This window comes from Podarcis cretensis (genome assembly GCF_951804945.1).
Source record: "Podarcis cretensis genome assembly, chromosome: 14".
Lineage (NCBI taxonomy): Eukaryota > Metazoa > Chordata > Lepidosauria > Squamata > Lacertidae > Podarcis > Podarcis cretensis.
In genome coordinates this window covers 35,203,378-35,229,720 of record NC_137183.1, presented here as the reverse complement: position 1 = coordinate 35,229,720, position 26,343 = coordinate 35,203,378, and the positions used below count along the sequence as shown (strand labels likewise).

The 26,343-nt window shown below is 40.6% G+C and overlaps 1 protein-coding gene across 30 annotated transcripts in view; it reads left to right on the top strand.

Moving 5' to 3' along the window:
• RBFOX1 (RNA binding fox-1 homolog 1) overlaps positions 1-26,343 on the top strand; it is a 1,485,186-nt gene that overhangs the window by 691,854 nt on the left and 766,989 nt on the right. For 4 of the 30 annotated variants that reach the window (XM_079952542.1, XM_079952535.1, XM_079952532.1 and 1 more), the window contains exon 1: positions 14,737-15,185. The exons of 20 other annotated variants lie outside the window; for them this stretch is intronic. In XM_079952542.1, coding sequence (XP_079808668.1) covers positions 15,141-15,185 — 45 coding nt within the window. In that variant the 5' untranslated portion in view covers positions 14,737-15,140. Of the gene's footprint in view, positions 1-14,734; positions 15,186-15,329; positions 15,349-15,429; positions 15,637-26,343 lie in introns of those variants that run through there. 6 more of the 30 variants (XM_079952528.1, XM_079952540.1, XM_079952549.1 and 3 more) reach the window with 5 other exon arrangements.

Below are 26,343 nucleotides of genomic sequence, written 5' to 3'. Positions count from 1 at the left end.
GCAACTTCCTTCCTTCATTTGTTACCGAGGGCTGGCATGCTTCTGTGGGCACTCAAACAAGCTCCAATAAATTCTACCAACATTTTAGGTACAGCTTCTTCTCTCTGGTTCTGTGAATTATCCAGCATTTATATACTCTTTTCCTCCTGCCACCACCCAGTTTTTGTTTTGGTTTATGACTTTTTGTCCAAAGCGAGTCCTTTAACCTTGATAGCCCAAATTACCAGACCTCAAACCACACCCCTACCATTCCAAGCTTCTTTATTAGGTTGGAGCTCAGATTCTGCTGTGCCCAGCTTTAAGTGTTACCCTGCTCACTGTGCCGTATCTCTTTGATATTGTGCTCCTGAAAGGGGATAAATAAGAATCCTTTTAAATTCACAATAGAAATTTCTTTATTGAATGGGCACTCCACTGTTCCTGTTGGCTTGGGATATCCTGCTATGAAGCAGGATATCAGATGCTGTACAGGTGCATATGAATGAAATATTTATATTACTAAGCATGCTTCTGAAGTAGTTCGCTCTGTGGCCATGCCAGGCTCCCACAAATTCCCCTCTGCTTCTGAACAGGCTGCTCTGTTCACATGGGCACCATAAATAACTGTGATTATCCAGACAATCTCCACCTACTATATATTTTGGAAGGTGGTTAGTTCACTATGCATTTGCACACGTCTTAAGACACCGCAACCATATTTTGCACAGTGGTTTCTGACATCTAGGAGCATGGCTGGAGGGTGTCTGAGTTTTGATTTAATATTTGGTTTAATAAGGTAATGTTTATCCTTATTGCTGAAAAATTAACACATAAATTAAGGGTATCTTGGAGTGCAGCTAAACTTATGGATTTTGCCTCCATTTGAGGACATTTGTTATTCATATGACAAGTCAATCACAGTAATGGCAAGTCCTGATGAAATATGGCTTTATTTGGTATTCATAACACTTGTTTTGTAGACTCTCTGTATCAGGTTGGTTTTTGTCGAAACATCTAATTTACTGTGTAATCTCTTGAGAATGTGCTTTATGCTTTATTTTATGTAGTAATGAATGGCTATGAACCCAGTTTTTTGTTTTGTATAGTTTTCTCTCTTTTTTGTTATTTTATTATATATTTCTTACTGAACTGTTATTTTAATAATAATAATAATAATAATAATAATGTTTTTTAATTTTAAAAGGATTAAGGAGCAGGCTTTTGTCCATGTTTAAACACAATGGGACAACCTTTTGAACCAAGATGGTGGACCAAACCATTCAAAACTGCACATATCTTAGCCACTCATTTCAAAACTGCACTAATTTCTTTCATTTCTTAGGACCGATAAGAGCGGGCAAGGTAGTCTCCTATTTAGGGCAGTTCCACCCCAGTCAACCCTCTTGTTTACCTTTGCAGCACGCACCTTCACTTCCACTAAAATATGGGCTTCACCTGATCACCCTTTGCGGGCTGAGTAAGAATTTTTGGGGAGCCCCTGATTGTCTCTTGGGATTCCCTGCTTTCTCCTGCTTCATACTGTAGAGAATCTTTTACTTTATTTTATTTGGTTGATTGGCATTCAGTTTGGGCAGGTAAGGAAAGGTCAGGTCTGAAGTTAAAGATCTCTTTTAAAACCATCAAAGTTGATGACCATCACTGCCTCCTGTGCAAGTGAATTCCATAGTTTAACTCTGCACTGCATGGAAAAAATACTTTGTTTTGGCTGTCCTAAATTGTCCATCATCACTAAACATCACTGGATGTCCATGAGTTCTAGCATTCTCAGAGTTCAATAAACACATTCCAGCGGGACAAAATCATTCAAAGACACTGCAAAGCAGGGTCAGTAAGGGTCAATGCCTGATGAGAGTCCTCCTGAGGGCCAGATGGAGGTTAGGGGGACTTATTTGTCATGGACCTGCAGTCCCCCATCCTTGGGTGGGCCAGTTCATGTGGGAATGTTGAGGGAAGGGGCAACATGTGTTTCCCTACCAGTGCTTTTTTTCTGGAGGTACTCAAGGGTAGTCAGTACTGGTACCTTTTTTTTGGGGGGGGGACTTCCGGGTTAGCGCCTCTGGCAATGGTGGAATTCCTCTGATCGGGAGGAATTTGCTCCGGGGAAACAGGGTCTGGCCGGCACGGCGAAGGCGGAGACCCACTAAAAATCACAGGCGGGAGAAGCCTGTGAATGTGGGATTCGGCTGGCACCTTTTGCACCTCCCCTACTCACGGGGAAACCCGGTTTCGGGGATCCAGAGCGACGTGGGGTGAGCAGCGCAGTGCTTCAAATTGATTGCTTCTTTCACGGAGTGAAGCCGCATTGCTGTTGCTGGAGAGCGCTGACTTTTTCCTGTGGACAATTCGATTTTAAACAACTACCCGTGAGTAGAACGGAAAATTGGATCTATAAATGTCTTAATCTGGCACCGAAACGGGAAGGTTTCAAACAGGAAGTCCGCCTTCCCCTTTTGTAAATAGATTGAAGCAAAGACGCTGCAAGCTAAGGTCTTGGAAAGTCTTCCACAAAGGATTAAACTTCCATCGATTAAAACTATTAAACCCCCCTTGGAAGCAGGAGAAGAGGGGGGAAATTTTGGATTGCGCAAGCCTGCAGGAGAGAGTGATGAAAATTAAATCACCACCGCTCTGAACCTGGAAAGGGGCTGCCAGTAAGATTGACGTTTTGAAGTTCATTGGCTGTGAATAGAACATATGTTGACAGTTAGCTAAATAAGAGAAATATATTGTTTCCATTGTCCTCTTCTGCGTTTAAAAAGGAGGAAAAGTAACTGAAAATTGAAACTATCTTTATTGTTTGAACTGTGCTTAAAAAGATTGATACAAATAGAAACTGTTTCCCTCTAGAGGGAGCCTTTGAAACTGTTATAAGAGCTGAGCTGGGGGAACCAGCTGCAAGATAAGAGACTGTGAGAATCAGGGATTGACCTTGGACTATTTGAGAATGTCAACAGAATAAGCTTTAGTGATTGCATTATGCAAGATAAGTCACTCGTTGGAACAGCTCCACAAGAAGACGGATGTTATGACTACTAAAATTGATAACTTGGGACAAAAAGTGACTAATTTGGGACAAAAAGTGAACATCAATACAGAAATTATTCAGGATCTGATACAGGAATCTACTTTGACAGGGCAAATTGTCGAGAAGGCGAAGGAGAAAGTTGTTGTTGTTGAACCTAAAGTAACACAAGTGGGAGCCCTAGCCTTACAGAGGCAAATTGAGGACTATAAGTTGAGGCCCTTTATGATTGAATTTAGAAAAAGTCAGATTTTGAGGATCGGAGCCCTGCCTGGACTGGAGAAGGAAAGTTGGATAGATCCCTTCATGCAGGGATTTACTGACCTTTGGGACTTGGACTTGGGTTGTGAGGAGATTGGAGCTGTGGGGGCCTTTAGATTTGGAGGAATTTTGAAACATGTCCTGAAATACCTTATGGATCTTAGATTTAACCATGGAGATTTAGCTGACATGTCAAGAAGGAATAAAAGCATTGCTAGGTCGGAGCTTCCCCGAGATCTGCTCTTCAGCATCAAAGGAAGGAAAATAAGAACAAGATCAGTAGAAGACAAAGTAAAGTGCATGTATAAATATGAAGAAGACCTGCAGAAGGGACTTGGAAAAGAGTTAAGAGCCTCGGACAGAGGTTCACCAGGTTGATGGACCATATGGAATTGACGAATGACTGGCAGAATCCGAGACCAGGGAGAAGAGATGGTGGAAGAAGATTGGAAAAAGTTTAAAGTCTATTTTTAGAAATAGAAATAATGTAAAATTACTGAGTGTTAGAAAAATGTTGGAATGAAATCTTATGGCTTTAGTAGAAATGTTATAAGGAGTTAAGCATAAATAAGCATTACAGTATTAATGGAAAATAAGGGTAAAAATATGTTAAGATATTTATATGACAGAAAATAGAGAAAGATGGAAAGGAATTGCTGAAACAATTAATAGAAGTGGAATACAAAAAGGGAGGTGAGAGGAGGTTGATGAAACAAGGGAATGAAAGATAGAGTACTGAAATGGTATGATGTATGTTTTTAAATTGCTTTTGCTTTGTTTTGTTTAGTTTAATGTGTTAATGTTGTGTTTTGTATTGTTTATATATTGTATTGTAATGTTTTTTCCCTTTCTTGTTTTTTTTCTTTTTGTCTTTTTTCTTCTCTTTCTTTTTTGTAAGCTTTAATATTATTTTTTTTAAAAAGTACTGGTACCTTTTTTCTAGAAGAAGAGCACTAGTGAAAAATATGGCAATGGTTGCAATAACTTCATGGTGAGTACTGGCACCTTTTTTTCTAGAAGAAAAGCACTGGTCCCTATGCATCCCATACATACAGCCCCATTTGTTAAGTCTGTAGCAACCAGAGGTGAGTCAGGAACTGGGAACCAGGGGCTATGAGACAAGTTAGTGGTCAGAACCAAAGACCAAGGCAAAACCAAGCTAGGACAAACTAAAAGGCAAAATCAAAAAATGAAAAATACAGGAACAAGTCAGGAAAAATGTGTTGCTCAATTACCCCTCTGTTTCACTAGTATTACAAGTATACATATGCTGATAGGTAATGCATGGCTGCATTTTTTTAAAAAAATCCTTGACCTGTCCTCTTTAATCTGTAGTAAGTCTTACCCGACATAATTGCTTTGACTACACAATAACAAACCTTTCACATTTCCTAAACAATGAACAATCTTTGCTCGTGATTTACAGCAGAAATATTGAGTGCAGGGAACATTGCTATCTAGATAGTTAAATGAAACTTCAGTGTCAACAATTTATAGCACTAAACTTACTGTGCTCATCTTCTAATTTATCTGTCTTATTATTGACCCAGGCCTGATTCGTGTATTAGATGCGGAGATTCACCTTATTGCATACTTCTGAAGCCAGCAAATATTAACTAAAGTAACAACAACAACAGAAAGAATTGGTTCTTTGCCAAGGAAAAATATATAAACATTGAAAGCATTAATCTGATAACGTTTGTAGAACTGCAACCCAGCACAGAACTGTTAACCAGTTTATCTGTATTTGATTCATAATGCTAGGTGATCCAACACATGTAAAAACATATTCGTTTAAACCAGCGGATTAGATTCTGGGGGCTATTTGAACACCATAACAAACCATGTCATTCTGTTAAGTGTGTTATCTTCAAACCTTCCTAATTTCCTTATGTCCTCCTTAGTTTCCTATTTCACTGCAAAATATGGTTTGGCTTTAGAACCAAACTGAGTAAACTGGGGGATATTTAATGCTTGCAGAGTAGAATTGAAAACCACAGCCAGAATGTGTTTCCAGTTCTTGATTATTATTATTTTTAACCAACTGTAGTTTCTCCAGTTCTGATTTAATTTCAAACTATGGATTTGTCATGAAATGAGAAGTCAGGATGGGTATCAGAACATGCAAGGGAAGGAGGGATTGTGAGAGCTTGGGTGTTGTTAGTGTACTACTGCTAAACCATGGATGGGCATTACAATTAAACAAAGCTTGACTTGTAAATCTTTATCTCACATTTGTCATAAACCCACTACATGGCCTGTGTAACACCATTATTGCTCAACTGCTGCCTTCTCTCTGCAATGTGGGGATAATAACAATACTTGGCTGGCCTCGCAGTGGTGTTGTAAGGAACGCTGGGATAAGAATTCAAAGTTTGCTGGCCTCTCCTAATTTCCCAATTGCTACATCATGCCCTGAGGAAAGTTAGGTATGCCCAGCAGTGGAAAACAATACTGTAATATGTAACTTGTTTCTAAGATTGGCCTCCATACATGAAGACTGGAGGTGGCCAATGTAATACCAAAAAGAGGGTCCAGGAGTGCAGGAAGTTACAAGCCAGTAAGCTTAACATGTATTTCCGGGGTGGGGGGGAATGGCATAAATATTTCTTAAATATAAAACATCATTCTAAAGCATATATGCTGAAGGCATATTGAAGAAAAAGACTTTTGGAAGAAGAATTGGTATAGCTTCTCCAGTAGTAAGCTTTTTCTTGTGAAGCCCCCGAAGTTCTGTGAGAGTAGCAATGAGCTTCTGGAGAGGGACAATTAAGTGAACAATGCCTGGTTGCTAAATTTCAGAAATAATCCTCTTTTCCAGAGAGGTGAAAAAGGTGAAAAAAGTGAACTCCCTATAAGAAAACTGAGGCCTTTGGAGTGAGAAAAACAACAACAATGGGTAATGGGGCAGGGACATGAAAGTTTTTAGGGAGAAGTTTCTTCTCCCTCATAATTCTAAAATCAGGGGTCACCTAGAAAAGGTCAGTGTTGAGAGATCTGGGACTGGCAAAAGGAAGTACTGTGGTACCTCAGGTTACAGACGCTTCAGGTTACAGACTCCACTAACCCAGAAATAGTACCTCGGGTTAAGAACTTTGCTTCAGGATGGGAAAAGAAATCGTGCAGCAGTGGCGTAGTGGCAGCGGGAGGCCCCATTAGCTAAAGTGGTGCTTCAGGTTAAGAACAGTTTCAGGTTAAGAACGGACCTCCAGAATGAATTAAGTTCTTAACCCAAGGTACCACTGTACTTCTTCACATGGTGCATAGTTAAACTATGAAATTAGCTTCCACAAGATTTGTTGACGGCCACCAACTTGACAGCTTTAAAACAGGATTTAACAAATTAATGGAGGATAAGGCTATCCATGGCTGCTAGTCATAACGGATTATCCTGTTCCTTGCACAAAGGATAGTGACCAAAACACTAGATCTAGAACAAACTGAAAGCCTTGAGAGCATGGTCTCCAAGCCTTTGTGTAAAACCTGAACTGGCACTCCTCCAGACCCAGATGAAATAGAACACACATAAAACGTGGATTCCCTGAGATTACAGATGTGCTGTAATGATCCATTGAGGATCAGAAGTGCTGGTACTCTGCAAACTAGTTGCTGGGAATCAAAACCAGGAGAGGGCTATTGCACTTATTTCTTGTTGATTGCTGAACCAATAGGCCTTTTATTTGATCCAGCAGGGCTCTCATTCTTAAAACCTTGAAGCATGCAGAGGGGGTATGTAGGCAACTTGTTAGTTTCACAGAAGACATATGAGGTCAAAAGAACCCAGGTGTGCCTTGTGTTTAGCTGCTTATTTGTATTTTAAAATTGTTTCAGTACTGTTTCCGTGAGCTGCTATAACTCTATGTTTCATTGCAACTGACATGAAAGCAGTCTAAACATTCAACATTGATTAGCATCTTAATTAGGTTTTGGTACTTTGCTTGTTTGTTTGTTGTAAGCAGCAATAAGTCACTAGCTACAATGCAGATGTGAAGACTTCTGATCAGCTGACAGTAATTGCATTTACAGATGCTGTATGAGCTGACTGTGAATGTATTGTTAAAGAATATTGCTCTTAAATACTACACAGGTTATATTTTATTATATTTGCCACATCCATTTTCAAGGGGGGAAGAGGGAACTTGGCTGCACAATTGTTAAGAATCTGTTTATCTATTTTTGCACTATTTTTGCACAAAAGTACAATTAAGATGATAAGGGCTGCTCCCTACACATTTGGGCAAACTAAACTCAAAACAACATAGTTTTGAACACCACCCCAATCTCTGAGCACTGAGAGATTCCAGGAGTTCCAGGCAGTTACATAGGGTTCAGTTTCCTTGGAATGAGGGCAGCAGATATATGCCTTATTTAAACATATACACAATCCAAGCCTAAGATGGAAAGGCTTTCAGCATTAGCACACCAAAAGGTTTTGCTTCTCCCATAGTCACAGGCTTGGAATCAAAAATAAAGCAAGCATGGCTCGGACTCCCAACCTCTGCTTTCAGCCTACTCTCACCTCTCACATGGTCTGGTGGTCCATAGATGGCAAATATGGCCATTCTTTCGCAAAGGAACTTGCCTGATTAGTTCAACAATGGAATCTGCAATTAGATTTTAACCCTTGCTAGGTCCAGGACCCCATGAATCAGGAGGCTACCTCCCCTCCGCAAGAAAATCATAACACGACACTGCTCTGAAACTATTGCCTATACTTGCTTATTTTACTTCTGAGTGTAATAAAATAAAATAATAATCAGATCTGGCTGTAAAATTGTAAAGGAACATGTGTTCAGAAGTGGCAATGAGGAAATGGATAAATGTTTATAATACTTTGGGCTAAAATCCTGCCCACAGTTAATAGTTCTGTGGAAATCAAATATCTTGCTGAATGCAGTCTAACCAGCATTATGGGATGCTTCCTTCATGCGCTGCTCAAGAAATTCTGCTCAACTTATCGCAACTCATTTATCTTCCCCCCTTGAAATTCCTGAGATCCTCTCACCAATAGCAACCTCCAAATTCCCCTTGAAATGTTTAAGCAGAAAAAGCAAGGGACTCCCATGAGGCATATTATCAGTTCTGTTGAAACTCTTACATTCCCCTTGAAATCCCTGTGATGTTGTACCCAAAGCAGGAACCACCAAATAGGCCTTGAGTTTTTGTGCAGTGTGTTTTTGGGTGGGGGACTGCATGTTTCAATGCTTTTACTTCAGAGTCCTTGAAATTATAAAATATCACCCTGGCTTACTTGGAAGAAGCTCAGGATACAAATGTATAAGCAGGAAACTTAAGGCTGAGCCTGAAACATAAAGGTGAGCTAAATTCTCTCTATCCTTTCCACCAGTTGAAACAGATCTTCTATGGGGCTCTTACATAGGGATGTTATGGGATCTTCCGAGAAATAGGAAACTAGAAAACTACAGCATTTCAGAGAAGGCTCTATAGTCCCAGGAGTCTTTGGTTCCACCTGCAAAAAATTATTGCAATGGTAGTTTACTCTACAGTTCCTGGCACCCTTAATGAACTACAGTTTCTAGGAATCTTGTTGCAGAAAACCATGTATGGTGTGGATGTGACCAGAAAGGATTGTCATTCTTGACAATCTGCATAAATCTGGACAGCATGACCATGAGCTATTTTATGACTATGTGTTTATTTTACTTACCGTACTTTTCCATGTATAAGACGAGCTTTTTAAATTTAAAAATCATGTGAAAAAATTGGGGCCGTCTTATACACGGATATTGCAGAGGTGGACTGGCGATTGGCTCCTGCTGTGAGCAGGCGATTTTCAGTGGCAGCACTTGCTATTGTCAGCATTGTTCAGATGGGTGAGTGATTTTAGGCAACCCCCCAAAAAAGCTGCAAAACTGATGTCAATCCCCTCCAAAAAAAAGCTCAACAACTCTGGGCAATCCTCCCCATTTTCTTAATTAGGAGTCCCCCAAAATAGGGAGTGTCTTATACATGGGGCATGTTATAGACTAAAAAATATGGTAATTAATTTTTAACTGTTACGGTATATGCCACCTTATACTAATGATTTCAAGGTGCTTTGCAAAACAACAGAAACACACACACACAAACACAAAAACATCAGTACAATGACAGACGCACACAAAAGTACCACTTTAAAATATTGCATTCCCAAAACACAGATCTGCCTCAGTTCATAAGTGCCATTCTACAAAACGATGCATGATTGAATTGCTCTGTCATAAGTCAATCATCTCCCCCAGACCCACACACGCCAACTGTAATCTGCTTCAGAATAAGCCAGAGTATGTTTCCCATAAATCACGATAACGTTTGAAACAGAATCTACTTTAATAGGCTTGCCTCCTATCATATTGTTGGATCATTAGACGGAGTGTAGACCGGAATCATTCAGTCCTAATCCTCCAGGCATAGAGGGCCCCCATGTGTTTGTTCTGTAAATGCATTGCTAATTGATGCTCCTATTTCCTTTTCTCAAAGGGAAGCTGTTTTCTGTTTAGGCAGCCATTTAATGCATGGAATGCACAGGTCACTCTGTGCATTCTGATACTGCACATGAGTCCAAACAATCTGCAGATGTGTAAGATTCCTAACCAACTCAAAGCATCACAGCGGCAGTCAGCGAATCAACTCAAATCAATACAACTCAAATTATTAAAATTTTTACTTAGCTGGTTTTATCTGCCCCTATCAAAATGATTTTATTTATTATTTATATGTATTGCATTTATAGGGACGCAGGTGGCGCTGTGGGTTAAAGCCTCAGCACCTAGGACTTGCCGATCGAAAGGTCAGCGGTTCGAATCCCTGCGGCGGGGTGCGCTCCCGCTGCTCGGTCCCAGCGCCTGCCAACCTAGCAGTTCGAAAGCACCTCCGGGTGCAAGTAGATAAATAGGGACCGCTTACCAGCGGGAAGGTAAACAGCGTTTCCGTGTGCGGCTCTGGCTCTGGCTCTAGCCAGAGCAGCGATGTCACGCTGGCCACGTGACCCGGAAGTGTCTCCGGACAGCGCTGGCCCCTGGCCTCTTAAGTGAGATGGGCGCACAACCCCAGAGTCTGGCAAGACTGGCCCGTACGGGCAGGGGTACCTTTACCTTTACCTTTTTATTGCATTTATATCCCACCTTTTTCTCCAAGGAGCTCAAGGCAACGCACATTGCCTCCCAATTCCCAACATCTCATTTAATCCCTTTAATATCTGAAGAGCACAGTTGTTGGGCAGTCCCTTAGATATTCTGGTTGCTGTGTTGTTTTAAAATGGAAGTATCATTTCAGTGCTCCTTCCTTAGTGTGGTGGAACAGATTCCTAGCTCAGTTGAGCCTAAGGCAGACAAAAGGAAGCCTAACACCAACTAGCTATTTCCCCACCACTACCTTTTCCCGCTGAGTCTTCAAGAAGCTCAGAAGAACCACTCCCTGACTTATCCTTGACCCTTCAGTGCTGTCTCCAAACTGAAGTACCAGTGCCTTACTTGCTCTCTAGCTTCATCATCAATGCCATCTCCTGTGAAAAAGGATACACACACACACGACTCTTCACCTGGCAACAAGGCTAGGATTAAGAACAGAAGAACGTAACAGCTAAGGAGCACATCTAGTTCAGCATGCTTTTCTCACATTGGCCAGCCAGATACCTCAACAGGAAACAAGTAAGCAGGACCAGAGTGCAGCTGCAGTGAACTTCCCAGCTGTGATTCCCAGCAGCTGTGATTCAGAGGAATGCTGCTGTACATAGTGTAGATAGAATATAGGCATTGAGGATACTGATAGCCTTACTCTCCATGAATTTATCCAACCTTCTTTTTGAAGCCATCTATGCTGGTGGCCATCATGACATCTTGTGGTATTAAATTTCATACTTCAGTATGAACTTTTGCCTGTCCTGAATCTTCCAACATTCAATTTCATTGAATGGATTCAAGTTCTGTTATTAAGAGAGAGGGGTAGGGGAATGCAGTGGTGCCTCTGGTTACAGACGCTTCAGGTTACAGACTCAGCCAACCCAGAAATAGTATCTCAGGTTAAGAACTTTGCTTCAGGATGAGAACAGAAATCATGCTCCGGCGGCACGGCAGCAGCGGGAGGCCCCATTAGCTAAAGTGGTACCTCAGGTTAAGAACAGTTTCAGATTAAGAATGGACCTCCAGAACAAATTAAGTTCTTAACCTGAGGTACCACTGTATCTCCTCTATCCACTTTCTCCACACCCCGCAGAGTTGCATACACCTCTATTGTGTCTCCCTGCATCATTCCCGCCGCCACCCCCCTGCCAAACAAAATTACAAAGTTGTAAACTTTTCTCTTCCACTCTTGGTTATGGAAACACCTCCACATGTTTAGGCCTTATGCTAATATTTGTGGGTTTTTTAAAACAAAAAACAAAAAAACCCCATTGCTTCTGTATAATATTATATCCTCTTCGGACACAACTCTGTTTCCCCTAATCATGTTATTAGTCTTATTACCTGATAAGCACCAACATGGTTAACTAGGGTTAATTCCACAATATTTCTCATTACCATGCCACAAAACAGGCTGCTGCTGCATCCTAATGATTCTTTGGAATGTTTAAAGCTTTGGGACTCATTTCATCTTTGAATAAGCCCTGCTAACATCCAGTACAGTATCTTGAGGAAGGAAGTCTTAGGCCTGGCCAATCTGTGCATTTGCTGTAGTAAATCCCCCAGTGCATGACAACCATAGAATCATAGATTTGGAAGGGACACCAAGAGTCATCTAGTCCAACCCCCTGCAATGCAGGAATCTTATCTATACCAGATGGGCATCAAACCCCTGCTTAAAAACCTCCAGTGAAGGAGGCTGCCATCTCATATCCACACAAAAACATAATATTGTTACACACTACCCCAATCTCTGAGCAGTGAAAGATTCCAGGGGTTATGAACACTTACCCAGGGTTCAGTTTCCTTGAATGAGGGACAGTGGAGACTGTGGTATCTTTATGATATATGCTTTATTTACACATATATACACCCTGAGCCTAAGATGGAGGAGCTCACAGCAGTAACACCCTGAAAGATCTTGCTTCTTCCATCTTCAAAGCTTTGCATCCAGCCTAATCAAGCTGATTCTCAGCCTGCAGCCTGTTTTCAGCTCAGCTCTCACACAACTCAGTGCATGGAAAGCAGATGTTCTGCCACTGAGCTATGGCATTTCTCATTGAAATTGTGTACCTCAGATTTCTAGTCTGTGAGTCAACAAGGAAGCCGCCCAGCTGGTAAATGAGTGGAGAAGACAATTGTACTCCAACAACATCTGGAGGCTATAGATGACAATTCCTAATTCTACATAACACATGCAACTAGGTTCGCAGAAGCAACTTGTTCCATCATTGGAGTGTCCTATGCGCTGGTCTCCTGGAACTCCCCCCTCCCAGCCACTGTATGTTGATTCTTCCTAACTTCAGTGTGTAATGCTGCCTTCTCAGAAGTCCTTTTTTGCACCTGAGACTCTAAGGTCCCCCTTAGTTTTGAGGATCCTGGTGACAGTCTTATTCCCTGAGGATGTTTTATCCAATTTGAACAGTTGGCTGGCCTTTACACTTAGAGCTTTCCCCAACATCTCACTAGAATTTGAACATCCACTGTATCCATCAATCAGTGCCTCTCAATACAGCCAACAGTGGTTTACAACAAACTGAGAGCAATAGTAAAACAACAGTATATAGCAAGTATAACATTACGATATAATGAAAGGTTATTAATTGAACTAAACTTAAACTGATTTATGGTTTACACTGTTTATCTGACAACCATATTTGTAGCTTCTTTACCTCATACATACATACAAGAAATAAAGAAATAAAAGTCAATCGGATGTTGCAGTGGAAAATTAAAGATGAACCATGAGTCTTAAAATGCTGCAGTAGTCTTTAGACATCTAACTGTTTTATGGGGAACTGGTATCCCACAAACCAAACTGATTATGCTGGTGTGCTCTTTATGCTTCACATTCAATATAAATGGTCATTTAAATAATGAGATTGTAAAGTCATCCCTATCACAAACAATCTGAAAATAGCACCCCTTACATATTCCAACAAAGCTTTAGTTTCCCATTGTTCTGTGTAAGTGTGAAGCCCTTCCTTCTCCTGATTTTCCTAATTGATAGATACAAATGCTAAGAGTGTGTGTGTGTCTGCTTCATCAATATAAATGATTATTACATTATGAAAATTGTTAAGGCTACCAACTGCACTAATAAGGTGATCAGAGCTACACACTTCGTCTTAAGAACACTTGCTAAAACTCCACCAAACTTGTGTTGTTACTGGAATGTTATGCACTGAGCTATAAATGTCATAGTGAGAGCTGTTTTGTAGCAATTAAAATTAGGTTTTGCAATTTATTGTGTCTGTTTAGCTCTGCCTGAGATAGGTTTGGGGGAAGAGCCCTATTAAAAAGCATCCACCTAAACTAGAAACCTTGCTTTCGCACTTTCAACCAGGATAATAAATGGATAATTGTTTGTAATGCTGGCCTAAGATGCCCTGATCTGTCAGTTTGCAGTAGAGCTGGTTTGTCCTCTCCTCTGCTTTGTCTTTAAACTGCCTTGTGTTTCTCACCCCACACCTTTTGGGGAGGAAACACACCCACATACTTTTACAATGAAGTGATGGTGTGCATGTGTGTTTGCATGTGAAAACCTGAAATCCTGTAGACACTTAACTGGGAATATAAGCCACGCTATCCTCAATGGGACTTACTTCTCTCTCTGTGTGTGTGCACGTGTGCATGCACACAAATACTCTGAAACAATTTTGAAGCCATTTATTGTATTCCTACACACAAAACTTATAATACAATTTAAGTAGTTTCTTGGATTAAACCCGTTTTAACTTTCTGCCTGCCTGCCTGCCTGCCTGCCTCCTGTTCAGTTAGTATTGCTCTTAGTCTTAGCTAAAAAATCAGACATGAACAAGCACTTTGGATTCTTCATGCTGTACTGCAAAGTAAATAAATAATGCCACATGGGCTTTGCATGGACACCTACACTCACACAGAGGAGGAGTCATGCAAAATGTAGGTGTGCTTTTCTCCCCTCCTTTTCTTATTTACTGTACCTCAGTAATGGGGAGATATTGCTTCAATACAGATACATCTCTGCATAAAGAATATAATGTATGATACAGGTTAGTGTAACAGGAGCTACTCAGGCTGTCCCATAAATGCTATGTGAGTAATGCAGACATGGCATAAATAATTGGGAGTGCTTACATCCTGCCTCCAGATATTTCACTGCTCCTGAGTTAGAATTGGTTGTCAAGTGCAAGGCAGGGAAGACTGTGCAAGGTGCCCTATTCTGTCATGTGGTAGGTATTTAATGCTTGGAAGAACAAGGAAGGGACACGTGCAGAGGGAGGCACACACACACACACACACACAGAGAGAGAGAGAGAGAGAGAGAGAGAGAGAGCTGAAGGGGGGGGGCAATCTGATGATGGGATGCACAATTCTAGCAAACATTTAAAACATGGTGAAGGGGGCATAGGAGAGAAGATTAGCCAGAGCAACCTTGGTTTGGGCCTCGCTCTGGTGACCCTTTCATTTCTATGTGTGCATTCCCCCCTTATCCCCCCCTTGTTTTTCCTTGTTGTTTGGAGTCTTTCCTGGAGCCGCAGAGGTACATCTTAGAAACACCTGATGCGAACATTGCGAAGGCAAACGGGAGGGAGGGAGAGGCGAGAGCAAGAAGGCAGGCAGGCAGCAAGCGTGCAGTGAGCCCGACAGATGTCTGTATTCATTGATATTGCTGGCACGTGGGGGCCGTTTGCTGGTTCCCCTTACTTCTCCGGTGCTCTCCTGGCGAGGAAAGAAGAGGCGCTTTGCAGCCGACGATGAGATCTTGGCAGTTAATTGCAGTCGTGGGAGATGCCCTTCAGGTAAGGGAGGGAAGGAGGATTTCTCAAACAATTTGAAGAGGGGAAGCAGGAGACTCCCCGGGGGTGGGGGGGTGGGGGTCGCGCACAGATCATAAAGGCATCCCTAGCAAACGTTGGAAAGTGTAGGCATGGAACACGCTGGCGGAGGTGGCTTGGTGTGGAGGTGTGTGCGTCTTTGGAGATGGGGACGTGTGGGGGGGGGGGAGATGCACACATGGGCATGTTAGGCTGCTGTTGTTCTGTAGCTGCCTTACAGTGGCGTGCCAAACATTAATGCAGAGGATGTTTTGTGTGTCTGCGTTTGGCTTCTTAGCTATGTGATTAGACTAGAGAGGGATTCTGTGTGTGAGAGGGAAGGCTTTTCTCTTTTTTTAGAACATCTCGGGGAATAAAGGAACACGGAAGCAATATCGGCAAGCGTACCGATGGGCTTCTTCACATTAGGAAAAAGGTATTGAGAATGTGCATGTGCTGCAAGCTTTCCAAAACGCGTGTGCTTCTGTTTAGCTGAGCGGGTGTTTTGCAGATTTTCAGTGGCTGAAGAAGGGACGGCTTTCAGTTCATGCACTCAGGTGCTAGAGAAAGTAATGAGAAGCGGGTGGGTGGGTAAAGCGTCCTTCCCTGGTTCTGACTGAAGTTTGCCTGAACTTTATCCTTAGAGAAGATGCTTGGCTTCTGTTTCCACTGGACTATGTGTGGAAACTAACAGTTATTCATAGGACACAGTACTTCTTTCACTTTATACGTGGCTCCTTCTGCTTTGAATGCAAACAACTTCATATTATTATTATTTTAATTATATGGTTGGATCATTGGGTTCTTAGATCTACATTTTGAAAAGTTTAAATTGCTGGGCTTTAAAGTGATAGGCTTAGGCATGTCAGCACAAGGACACTTGTCACCAATAACATTTGTTACTTTAAATGGGTGGGGGAGAAAATCATTTTCATAGTTCAGCCATTGGATGATTTGTTGTTATTTTGGTGGTCTAAATGCTTATGTTTGATATGCAGCAGAAATCAATTGCAGCTGTACTCTGATTCAAAATAATTAACCTGAACTATTTATACCTTATACAGATGATGTACCATTGCCTGTATGCTACTTGATGCAATAATACGGTGTTGACTGCATGCTATTTGATGCTATTTTGTTTGATAGAATGTATGTGTGTGAATATATAATACTATTTTCCGAAACACACACACACACACACACACACACACACACACCCAGTACTGACCAATACAGTATGTGCTGTGTATATATTTTTTGCGCTTCAGAAAGAATGAGAATCATGACATTTTCAATGCCTGCAGTAATTTGATATTACGTAAATTGTCTAAACTATGTTTCAAATCCTCCCCCCAATGCCATGTATTAAATGATTCTTGCTCTGTGAAGTGGACCATCTTTCTTTTAAAATTACCATTCAAAGCATTGTGAAAGATCATGGTGTGTTATCAAAAGAGGTTTGTTGTTGTTGTTTTTTTAAAAAAAATCTCCATGCAAAAAAGAATACACTATATGCGTTTTATAAGCTTTGAATTAGCTGTGGTAGTGCAGCCATTTCCCACAGAGTGAGGAAAACCCTCCCATTATTAAAATGAATTGCTGAGAAGTATGAAGTACTTTGAGCTGGGTTGGCATGCATGACGCCTTTCTGTTCATTTTAGCACTGTTTGTTACTGCAAAAAAATGTGTTCTTTGACAGTCACACTTTTTTTCCTGTTTAAGCATTGTTTTGTTTGTTTTCCAAAAAGTGACATATTCTTCTGAGGATGAGCAACTGGATCTTTATTTCCTAAATGTCAGCCCAGGGAGTTATTACCTGCTATGTTGGCTTTTGTACTGAAATGAAACCTGTAGAGAGTTCCATGTTTATCCAAACACATTATTCAGCTATTGAGTCATTGATACCTCTATCAATAAGAATTATGCTAGTGAACTATTTACTGATCAGAATCTTATAGGTTGGTCATGGCCTCCCCTTGCATACTTATTTTGGCAAATAAGACCATCAGTAATCTTGTTGATCCCCACTACCACTATGCAGTATCAAAGCCAAGGTGAAATTTGATAGGCATAAAATTGTATCATAGACAGCCAGGGTAAGCAATAATAGTAAACCAGTATTGTAATTGTCTTCTGTTTTGGTTTAATTCATGGATATAGGGTATCCTAGCCAGACTGAGGCATGCAGTGTACCACTATTAAATGTCTCTCATCATGGACTGCCACTTCCCCAGAAGTTTATTTCAGGAAAAGTGAGGTACAGCACAATCCTATGAATGTCTGTTCTGAAATAAGTCCCATTCCACTCAATGGGATTGACTCCTTGTTAAGTGTGTATAGGGTTGAAGCAGTATTCTGATAATGAAGGCTAAGTAGTTAAAGCTGAGATGGGGTGGCAAGGCTAGGGGAAGAGACGTGGGTTCAGTTTACTGTTGGCCCAAACGCTTCAGCTTTGTGCCTATTCACTGTATTTTGGCCTAGCTTACCCAATGGGCTAACTGTGAGGATAAGGTGGAACGACTTACTTATGGGAAAGTTGGGAACATATATAAAGTTCTCCTCAGTGAGTCAAAGTGTCTTCATAATAATAAACTTGTAATGCTCACTAACAACCTCATTTTATACTACCCTGTGTTGTCATCCTAAAACCTTACATTATTACATCACAGAAGCAAATATTTCGTATGTGCAAAATAAAGTAAGGAATAACTTTGCACTTTCTGATTTGGATTACTGGTACCAAAAGGTTTGGAGGGTTGTTTTATTTTAAAAGCTCACCTATGAGATGATAGTACTTAAAGGTCAAAGAAAGAAAGATCCATTTGTGGGGATGTGGTACTCCTTTACTGAAGATGTGAATACGCAAGGTGGTAATAGACCCGTTCTAAACCACCCAATACAAATTTGCTTGCCTCTTTTAGGCCTGATAGGTGTATGCATTGAATTCCTTTACTTTAATCTGTCTGTTCCTGCTGTAAGCAAGTCCTATGAATATACTTTGGTTCAGGGAAGGCCAGTGGGTGCTGGGTGGGAGAGTGACAGATGTCCTGAATACAATAATGGCTTTATTCTGTATATTTTTTGTTTGTTCTGAAACTCAATAAAAAATATAATTAAAACAATAAAATAAAGCTAAAAGCTATAGTAATTCCTGGTTTTGATTTTGGCTGTTTGTAGCATGACAAAATAAATGCAGACTAACAGTATTTTGGTGCTTTTACAATGGTGGTAAAATGATAAGCTACACTAGTTGTGGACTCCTGGGTTCCATTAACTTTTGAGAAGAATGTCCCTGATGTTTGCCATTCTTGCCTTGGTGGACCAGATATGTTGTCTGACCAATATAACAGAAGGTGGGAAATGATACTGCTCCCCACGAGCTCTTCTTACCCACAAGGTTGCAATGAATTATAGTCACTGACCTTGCACTGAATGAATTGTGCTTATGGGAGGTGCTAATTCATTTAATCTGAATGAGCTTCAAAAATCACATCTCTTATTTTGTCCTCCCTCCTTACACACACACACACACACACACACACACATTGTAGAGGGGGCACTTTCCATTCTTGAAGCTTTTTTTTCATTTTAGCATTTCCTTGAAATTTACAATTTATCTTCTCTGAAGACAATGTTCTTCATAATTAAATGAATGAATTAAAGGGTATCTGCTTGAGGAAATGTCTAGTTCAACTCAGTGGGGGTCTACTCCCACATAAAAGTCTTCTGTGGAACAGTGTTATTGTCGTTAATATTCTGAAACTGTGTCCATTAAACATGTATCTCCTGCAGCAGAAAATGTAGCACTGGAAAGCTAGGCAGCAGAGAGATGGTCTAGTCTTTTGAGGGAATGGTGGATCAGAATTATCAGAATTATTTCTCTAAAGCCTGGGTATGTGTGGTATCGCTGCATTAGGACCAATGCTTGGTCAAACAAGTTGGAGATAAGTCCACATAATGAGGCAGGTTTTAGGTACTTGAGGATTTGTTTTGAACTCTGTTGGACAACCAGGGCTTTTTTATGTGTGCAAAGGGAATGAAAGAGGTGCAGGTGTAGCCAAGGAACTCTACACCAAATCTGGTTAGCTGCCTTTTCCTCTTGCTTTATTTTGCAGGGGCTTCTGGGAATCTGGTGCCAAAGAAAGAAAGGGACATTCAGGTGAAGCGCTAGTCTTGATGTTCTCCTAGTTCCTCTTGGTGTGGATTATCATGTTCTCATTCATATGTGTTGGTTGAAGTTTTAAGGTTGAAGATTTTTCTTAAAAATGATCAGCTGGTTAGAATAAAATAAAGGACAACTTACAGTATTTATAGTAAGGACCCTCCCCGGCACCGGCAATAGTGACACAAAGGACCTCACAGTTTAAAAATACTGTGCTATTTTTTCCATTATTCTTATGCCCTAAATTATGCTTGTTAAAGCATACATTGATGTATTGCCATAAAATATGTTTGTGTGACAAGTAATTGGCTTGTTGGGGCCATGATTTTTGAACATCACATTTTGAATAAAGGAAATGGATGTTGTGAGAACATGTCTAGCTTCAACATCCTGCTTATGAATTGCCAATTCATACCAATTTAACTTGAAGGAAAGTCTGAATTGGCTGGAGTTTTAATACTCATGTTAACGATGCATTCTAAAACAAGAGACTGGAAGAGAACTTTATCATTTTTTTCCCGCTGAGAAGTTGAATTTCTCAGTGAAAAAAATGATAAAGTTCTCTTCCAGTCTCTTGTTTTATAATACCTTTCTCAATCTAGAAACAGATCTGGGGTGTGTGTTTTTTTTTTGGGGGGGGACTTTGGGCTTACACAGAGGGCTACTGTTTTATGTTTTGGTTTTTTAAAAACTCCATTTATCATTTGGAGGGGTGATGGGACAGGAAATTTGGTAAATGGTACAGTTCTGTTTGAGTTAAATAAATCCTTAATTTACTTAACAGTTAGGTTTAATGGAAGATACATCACAGCGTTATTTGTTTTCATTTTGGTTGTCTTCAAAGGGCAGACAACTCTTCTCTTATTTTCCAATTAACTACTAATTTCATGCACATGAATTTTACTTTCAATGAGGAAGGTTTCTTGATAGTTAGGGAAGAGACATTGTTTCTGTGTAAATGGGGGGGGGGCAATTGTTCTCTATAGCTAATCTAGCCTACTATGTAGTAGTATAGAAACTTACTTTGTGAAAGTACTTAGAGAAAGAAAAATCACTTGACTCAGCTTTTAAAATCTAGTTTTTATACAGCAGAATTAGATTGTAAATTCAAGCAATTAAGAATAACAAAAGGCTCGGTTATATTGCCTGAACTTAATATGCTTCCACTCTCCACCCCAGCTCCATAAAAAAATGCAAAGTGATTTTTTTTTTGTGTGTGTGTAGTGGGAGGGGAGGTGTGTGTGTGTGTGTGTGTGTGTGTGAGAGAGAGAGAGAGAGAGAGAGAGAGAGAGTGTCAGGTGCTTGAGCAAGTTGTTTTTCATTTTCTGCATTGCCTTTGCAGTTTCTATTAAAGTGCCTTGGGGTTCAGGGAGACAGGGAAGTATTAGCATGAATGCACCAATTGTTTGTTTGTGATGACTTTTTATATTTTCACTGTTTGCTTGTTATAAGCAAAAGCAAAACAAAAACCCGCATACTTTCTCATTATAAATAACTCCACATACTTGCTTGATATAAATGTTAACAAAATAGCATTGTTAAAAGTTATGCTAGTTAAGAGATGCTCTGTCCACAGAGGGGATATTAAACTTGGAACTTTATATCCCCTGTGATTGATACATAATTCCCAAACAGGTTTGTCTGGAAATAAACCTCGTTGATTTTAGCGGAACTTCTAGTCAGGTACCCATTAGGAGCCCAACCTTTAGATAAGCTGAAAATTGAATTTGTGCTACTCTTTTTGCACCAAATCTTACTTTCCTCTTGAGCATTGGATGCTGGTTGCCCTTGAGCCTTGATATAACAAATAAGCAAAAACAATGTTGGATCTTTGTTGTTTTGAAGACCAAGATCTTCTTACTCCTTGTAAATTTCATGCAGTAATCTTATTTCTAAATAGATGAATGTGACATATGTTAACAATATATATGTAATAGTGCATGCCGAAATCTAGGGTTGGACCCAACCAAGTTGTACTCTGAGTAAACTCATTGAAATGAGTTAACCTAAGTCACATACACTAACTTCATTTGGTCTAATCTGAGTAGGGCTAAATTGTATACAATCCCTGATATCTGTCACCATTATCATATTAAATACTGGCCATCCCAGCTGATTTGTGAAGGACTGAAAATTGATAGGTGTTCCCTTACTTTGGAGGCATTTTAAAATATATATATATATAAAAGCATTGATAGTCAATATTCATTGGTGTTTTCTCTGATGTTCTGGGATTCTTAGCATCCACATGCAATTCACAATGATCACTAAATTATTTCTCTTTACCATAATACCTACATATTTGTTTGCTGGACTTTACCTGATAACTTAGGGACGCAGGTGGCGCTGTGGGTTAAAGCCTCAGCGCCTAGGGCTTGCCGATCGAAAGGTCAGCGGTTCGAATCCCTGCGGCGGGGTGCGCTCCCGCTGCTCGGTCCCAGCGCCTGCCAACCTAGCAGTTCGAAAGCACCTCCGGGTGCAAGTAGATAAATAGGGACCGCTTACCAGCGGGAAGGTAAACGGCGTTTCCGTGTGCGGCTCTGGCTCTGGCTCTGGCCAGAGCAGCGATGTCACGCTGGCCACGTGACCCGGAAGTGTCTCCGGACAGCGCTGGCCCCTGGCCTCTTAAGTGAGATGGGCGCACAACCCCAGAGTCTGTCAAGACTGGCCCGTACGGGCAGGGGTACCTTTACCTTTACCTTTACTTTACCTGATAACTTACCTATTAATGCATACATTTTATTCATGAATTTTGTGGTGACATTAGAATGAAGGGGGGGTGCAAACTTGTTTTAAAGAAAAAAGCTCTGAGTTTAAATAAATTGATAATTTTGATGTCATAACAAGTACACATTCTAAATTTGCAGAAACTGCAAAATGACTGGAGAATTTGAAAAGCTAGCATGCTGAACAACTTTGTTCTTGAACTATAAGAATGTTCATGGCCATTCTGCATCTTCCCACTGGCACAGCTACCAAGTGCCAGAAGCGTCATCAGTGCAAATTCAAATTGCTATAAAGCTGGTTCATCTTGTGATATGTAAGCAGAGACCTATGATTATGAGGAACAAAAAAATACTTAAGCAAGTGGTGTGTTGGGCCTCTTAACTCAATCTGGTCTTGGATTGACAAAAAAACAATACGTTAAAATGTTATATCAATTGTTCAAATTCTCAGCCTATTGTAAAGCGTGTTGAGCATGATATCTGCCCTGCAAAAAAAACACAAACACAAGAACAATGGTATTCCCCAAAATATAACTGGTACTGTTGACAGTGATGGGATAGCCTCATGGCATCTTAATTACTCCCCTGTGCCGTGTCCCTGCTTAAGCAGCATACTTGGTGCCAGAATCAACAGAAAATGCAATTCCTGTGGTGTCTGACGTCCTTACTGGGGATGTTGGAAGAACTGTGAAGACAACATTTCTGAGGGATGGTGCCATCAAAAACATCACGGTACCTGTCTGTGACTTCATGCGGGACATCATTTTCAGGGCTGTTGGTGACCCAAGAAGGAACATGGGAGCCATGGTAATAGTTGCTGATTCTTACCCACTGGTCACCATATAAGGTCCCAGGGTGGGTCACAACAATACAAAAACACAGTGCTTAAATCAGTTTAAATGGGGAATGGGGATCATGCACCCACATGTCAAAGGCCAGGGTAAATAAGGTACAACTTTAGCAAATGGTGAATGCTATACAATGGAGGTGTCAGGCAAACCTTGCTTGGGTGGGGATTTCTCAGTTTATGGGCTGCAACCAATAATGCTGCCACCTGCTGAACTTCTGAGGGCAAAGTAACTACTGATAAGAGGCACTATGCTAATCTTAACACCCAAGAGGGTTTGCAGGGAAAGAGGTGTTCTTTCAGATATTTGGAGCCTAAGGTGAAATCTAGACATATATATATATTAAAAAAAAAAACACTGTGAAAGTGCTTTTCTAAAAGCATTTTGAAAAATATATTGAATTTGCCATGAGCTCACCATCGCCATCTGGTGTCAGATTTGTATAATGCACTTTAAACACACACAAAACATTATATTTGCAGCTGTACGTATAGCTGAGCCCTAAGTCATTTAAAGCTTTAAACAGGAATGCCAGCACCTTGGATTGCACCAAGAAATGAACTGGCAACTGGTGCAGCTGTTTCAGAATGGGGGTTGTGAGATATAAATGGAACCAGCCAGTAATTTGGCTGCTGTGTTTTGCAGGGAGGGGTGCACGACAGAGGACAAGCTGCTGCTGAATTGCACCCAAAGGGGAAAACAGAACTGGACCCAGTACAGAAAGTGGGGATATGATATGGACATTTACATTCCAGGAATTAAGCATCATCACCAACTGAAACATATACAGTAAATGCACAGAGATGGATAATTTGTGGAAAGCAAAAGAATAAACATATCAGTGTGTTCAGCATTTTATGCAACAAACGTTGGTATATCAATTCCACTCTGAAATGCAGAAACTATTAATATGTTTAGAAGGCCGCATGCAGTTTATCTGACTATGACCAAGTTGGTGACCCCCCCCCCCCGTTTTTCAGTTGATTAAGTCCATGTTTTGCGAGGCTGCTGCTTTATTTGCATATCAGAGTTCCAAGAAAAGAAACAACATTAATCATGGCAATTAATGGAGACACAGAATAGTTGTGCTGAAAAGATCTCATTGGAAGATCTTTCCGAGATTGCTTTCCAGCTATGGGTCTGAGTTCCGAGGGAGATCAATCTGCCTAACTCACTTTCACTGTCCCTTGGAGCAGGCTAATAATAATAATAATAATAATAATAATAATAATAATAATAATGGTGGTGGTGACAGGCGGGGTAGGCATTAAACATTTTCTGCCACATTGGACAGTAATAACATCACTTCCCCCTTTTTTTGCTCTTCCCCTTGATACATTTCCTGCCCAAATGATTTATCCAAGTTGATTCTACTTAAATAATTGCTGTATTCTTAAGCTGCCATACACCATGTAAATTCAATATTCTTCAACGAAAATTATCAGAGTTGTCAAACTACTTATTTTGTGTTGCCATTTTAGAGTACATAGTCACCTTTGGGAATAAAGCCATCAAGTGTATGTACACCACAGATCTAAGACTGTTGTCCTGAGAAATTGTGGAATACATTATTCTGGGGGGGGGGGGGAGAGAAGGATCCCTAACCAAGCTACAGTTCCCAGATATACTTGGGGAAAGCCACAGTAGTTTAAAGTAGTATAAAACCAATCTATGTTTGTAGTGTAGCTAACCCCTTGGTTCTCTACAATACTTTTATATTGCTTTTTTTTTCAGGGATAATTTACTCAATATGTTTGTTTTGGTTTCCTATTATGGGATACTTTCCTTGATGTGAATCCCATACATCTAGTTTGCAGGGATAGTGAATGTATGTGTCCTGGGCAGACACCAGTAGCCCTGGGAACAATACAGCAAAGAGCTATACCCAGCCTAGGTTTTTCATCCTTGATAACAACAACAAAAACTTTGGAAATGATCCAACCACAGTTAAATATTTATAACCCCAATTTATTCCAATGGGAAACAGTTAAGCACCAGTCAAACTTTCCCACTGCAATAGTATACATTCTATAAAAAGTTGTATTGCTGCATAGGAAGCTGCCTTAATCAGAATCGGACCGTTGCTCCATCTGGGTCTGTGTTTTCCACATTGAGTGGCAGCAGCTCTTCATGGGCTCAGGCAGGGAACATTTTGAATCCTATCTGGAGATGCAAGGAATTGGACCTTGGAGACTCTACATCACGGGTAGGCAATCTAGGGGCCGGGGGCCGGAACCGGCCCAATCGCCTTCTAAATCCGGCCCACAGATGGTCCAGCATTCAGCGTGTTTTTACATGAGTAGAATGTGTGCTTTTATTTAAAATGCATCTCTAGGTTATTTGTGGGGCATAGGAATTCGTTCGTTTTCCCCCAAAAAATATAGTCTGGCTCCCCACAAGGTCTGAGGGACAGTGGACCAGCCCCCTGCTGAAAAAGTTTGCTGACCCCTGCTCTACGTGCAAAGAGGATACTTTACTATTGAACTACAACCATTTCCTTAAAATTCTGTACCCAGAAAGAGCACAAAGTCTCCCCCACCAGAGAGATACTGCCCCTCCCCTGACATCCCATGCACCTTTAGTATTATATTGGCTATTATCTCTATTCATACCCCATTCATAGACAGTTGAGGGCATGAAGAAACAGGGCACAGAACAAATGGGCCAAGAACCAAAGCAAAATTCCTGCCAACCAGCACAAACCCACCCTATGCAAGCAAGCAAGCAAGTTCCATCATTTCACCAAAATCATGCTGTTTCCCTTCTGTGCCACACTTTGGCATGAAATGATTTTAGTAGCAGTTGTGAAACAATGGTACTTCCTCTTGCAAAGCCCAAAGCATGATGATTACGTTTCATTGTACACATATAAGCCTAGACGCTTTACACAAGCACTAAAGAAATAGATGGGAGACTATAGCATGCCTAGCCAAACAGAAAGAAAACACATCAGCGTAATGACAACTTGCAACAAGCTGAGAACAGACTGCTGGAAATGCTGTAGAAAATGAGATTGAAGGGTGTGTGCGAGAGAGAGAGAGAGATGGCAAAGGCATTTGGAGACAGTCCCTAAGCAGTATTTGCTGTGTGCCCCCTCTCCTCAAAAGAAATTGTCAAGATACTCATTACTCCAAGGCATTTCTAACTGGCAACAGCTTTATAAAGTATTTAATATTTTCATATGCTTCAGTATAAAGCCATCTGTCGGCGTGACAGAACAAGGTATTGGGAACAAGAGTAAACGTATGTTTATGGGAGTAACTCCATGAAATGTTAACAAGAAATACATTGAGAAGCTCATCAATGTCTTGTAGTAACTAGACAAGGGAATTGAGAATCATGACATTCATCTTCTGTGTTCACAATTATAAAGGTTTTCTTTTTTTTTCTAATTTCTCTCTGTGAAT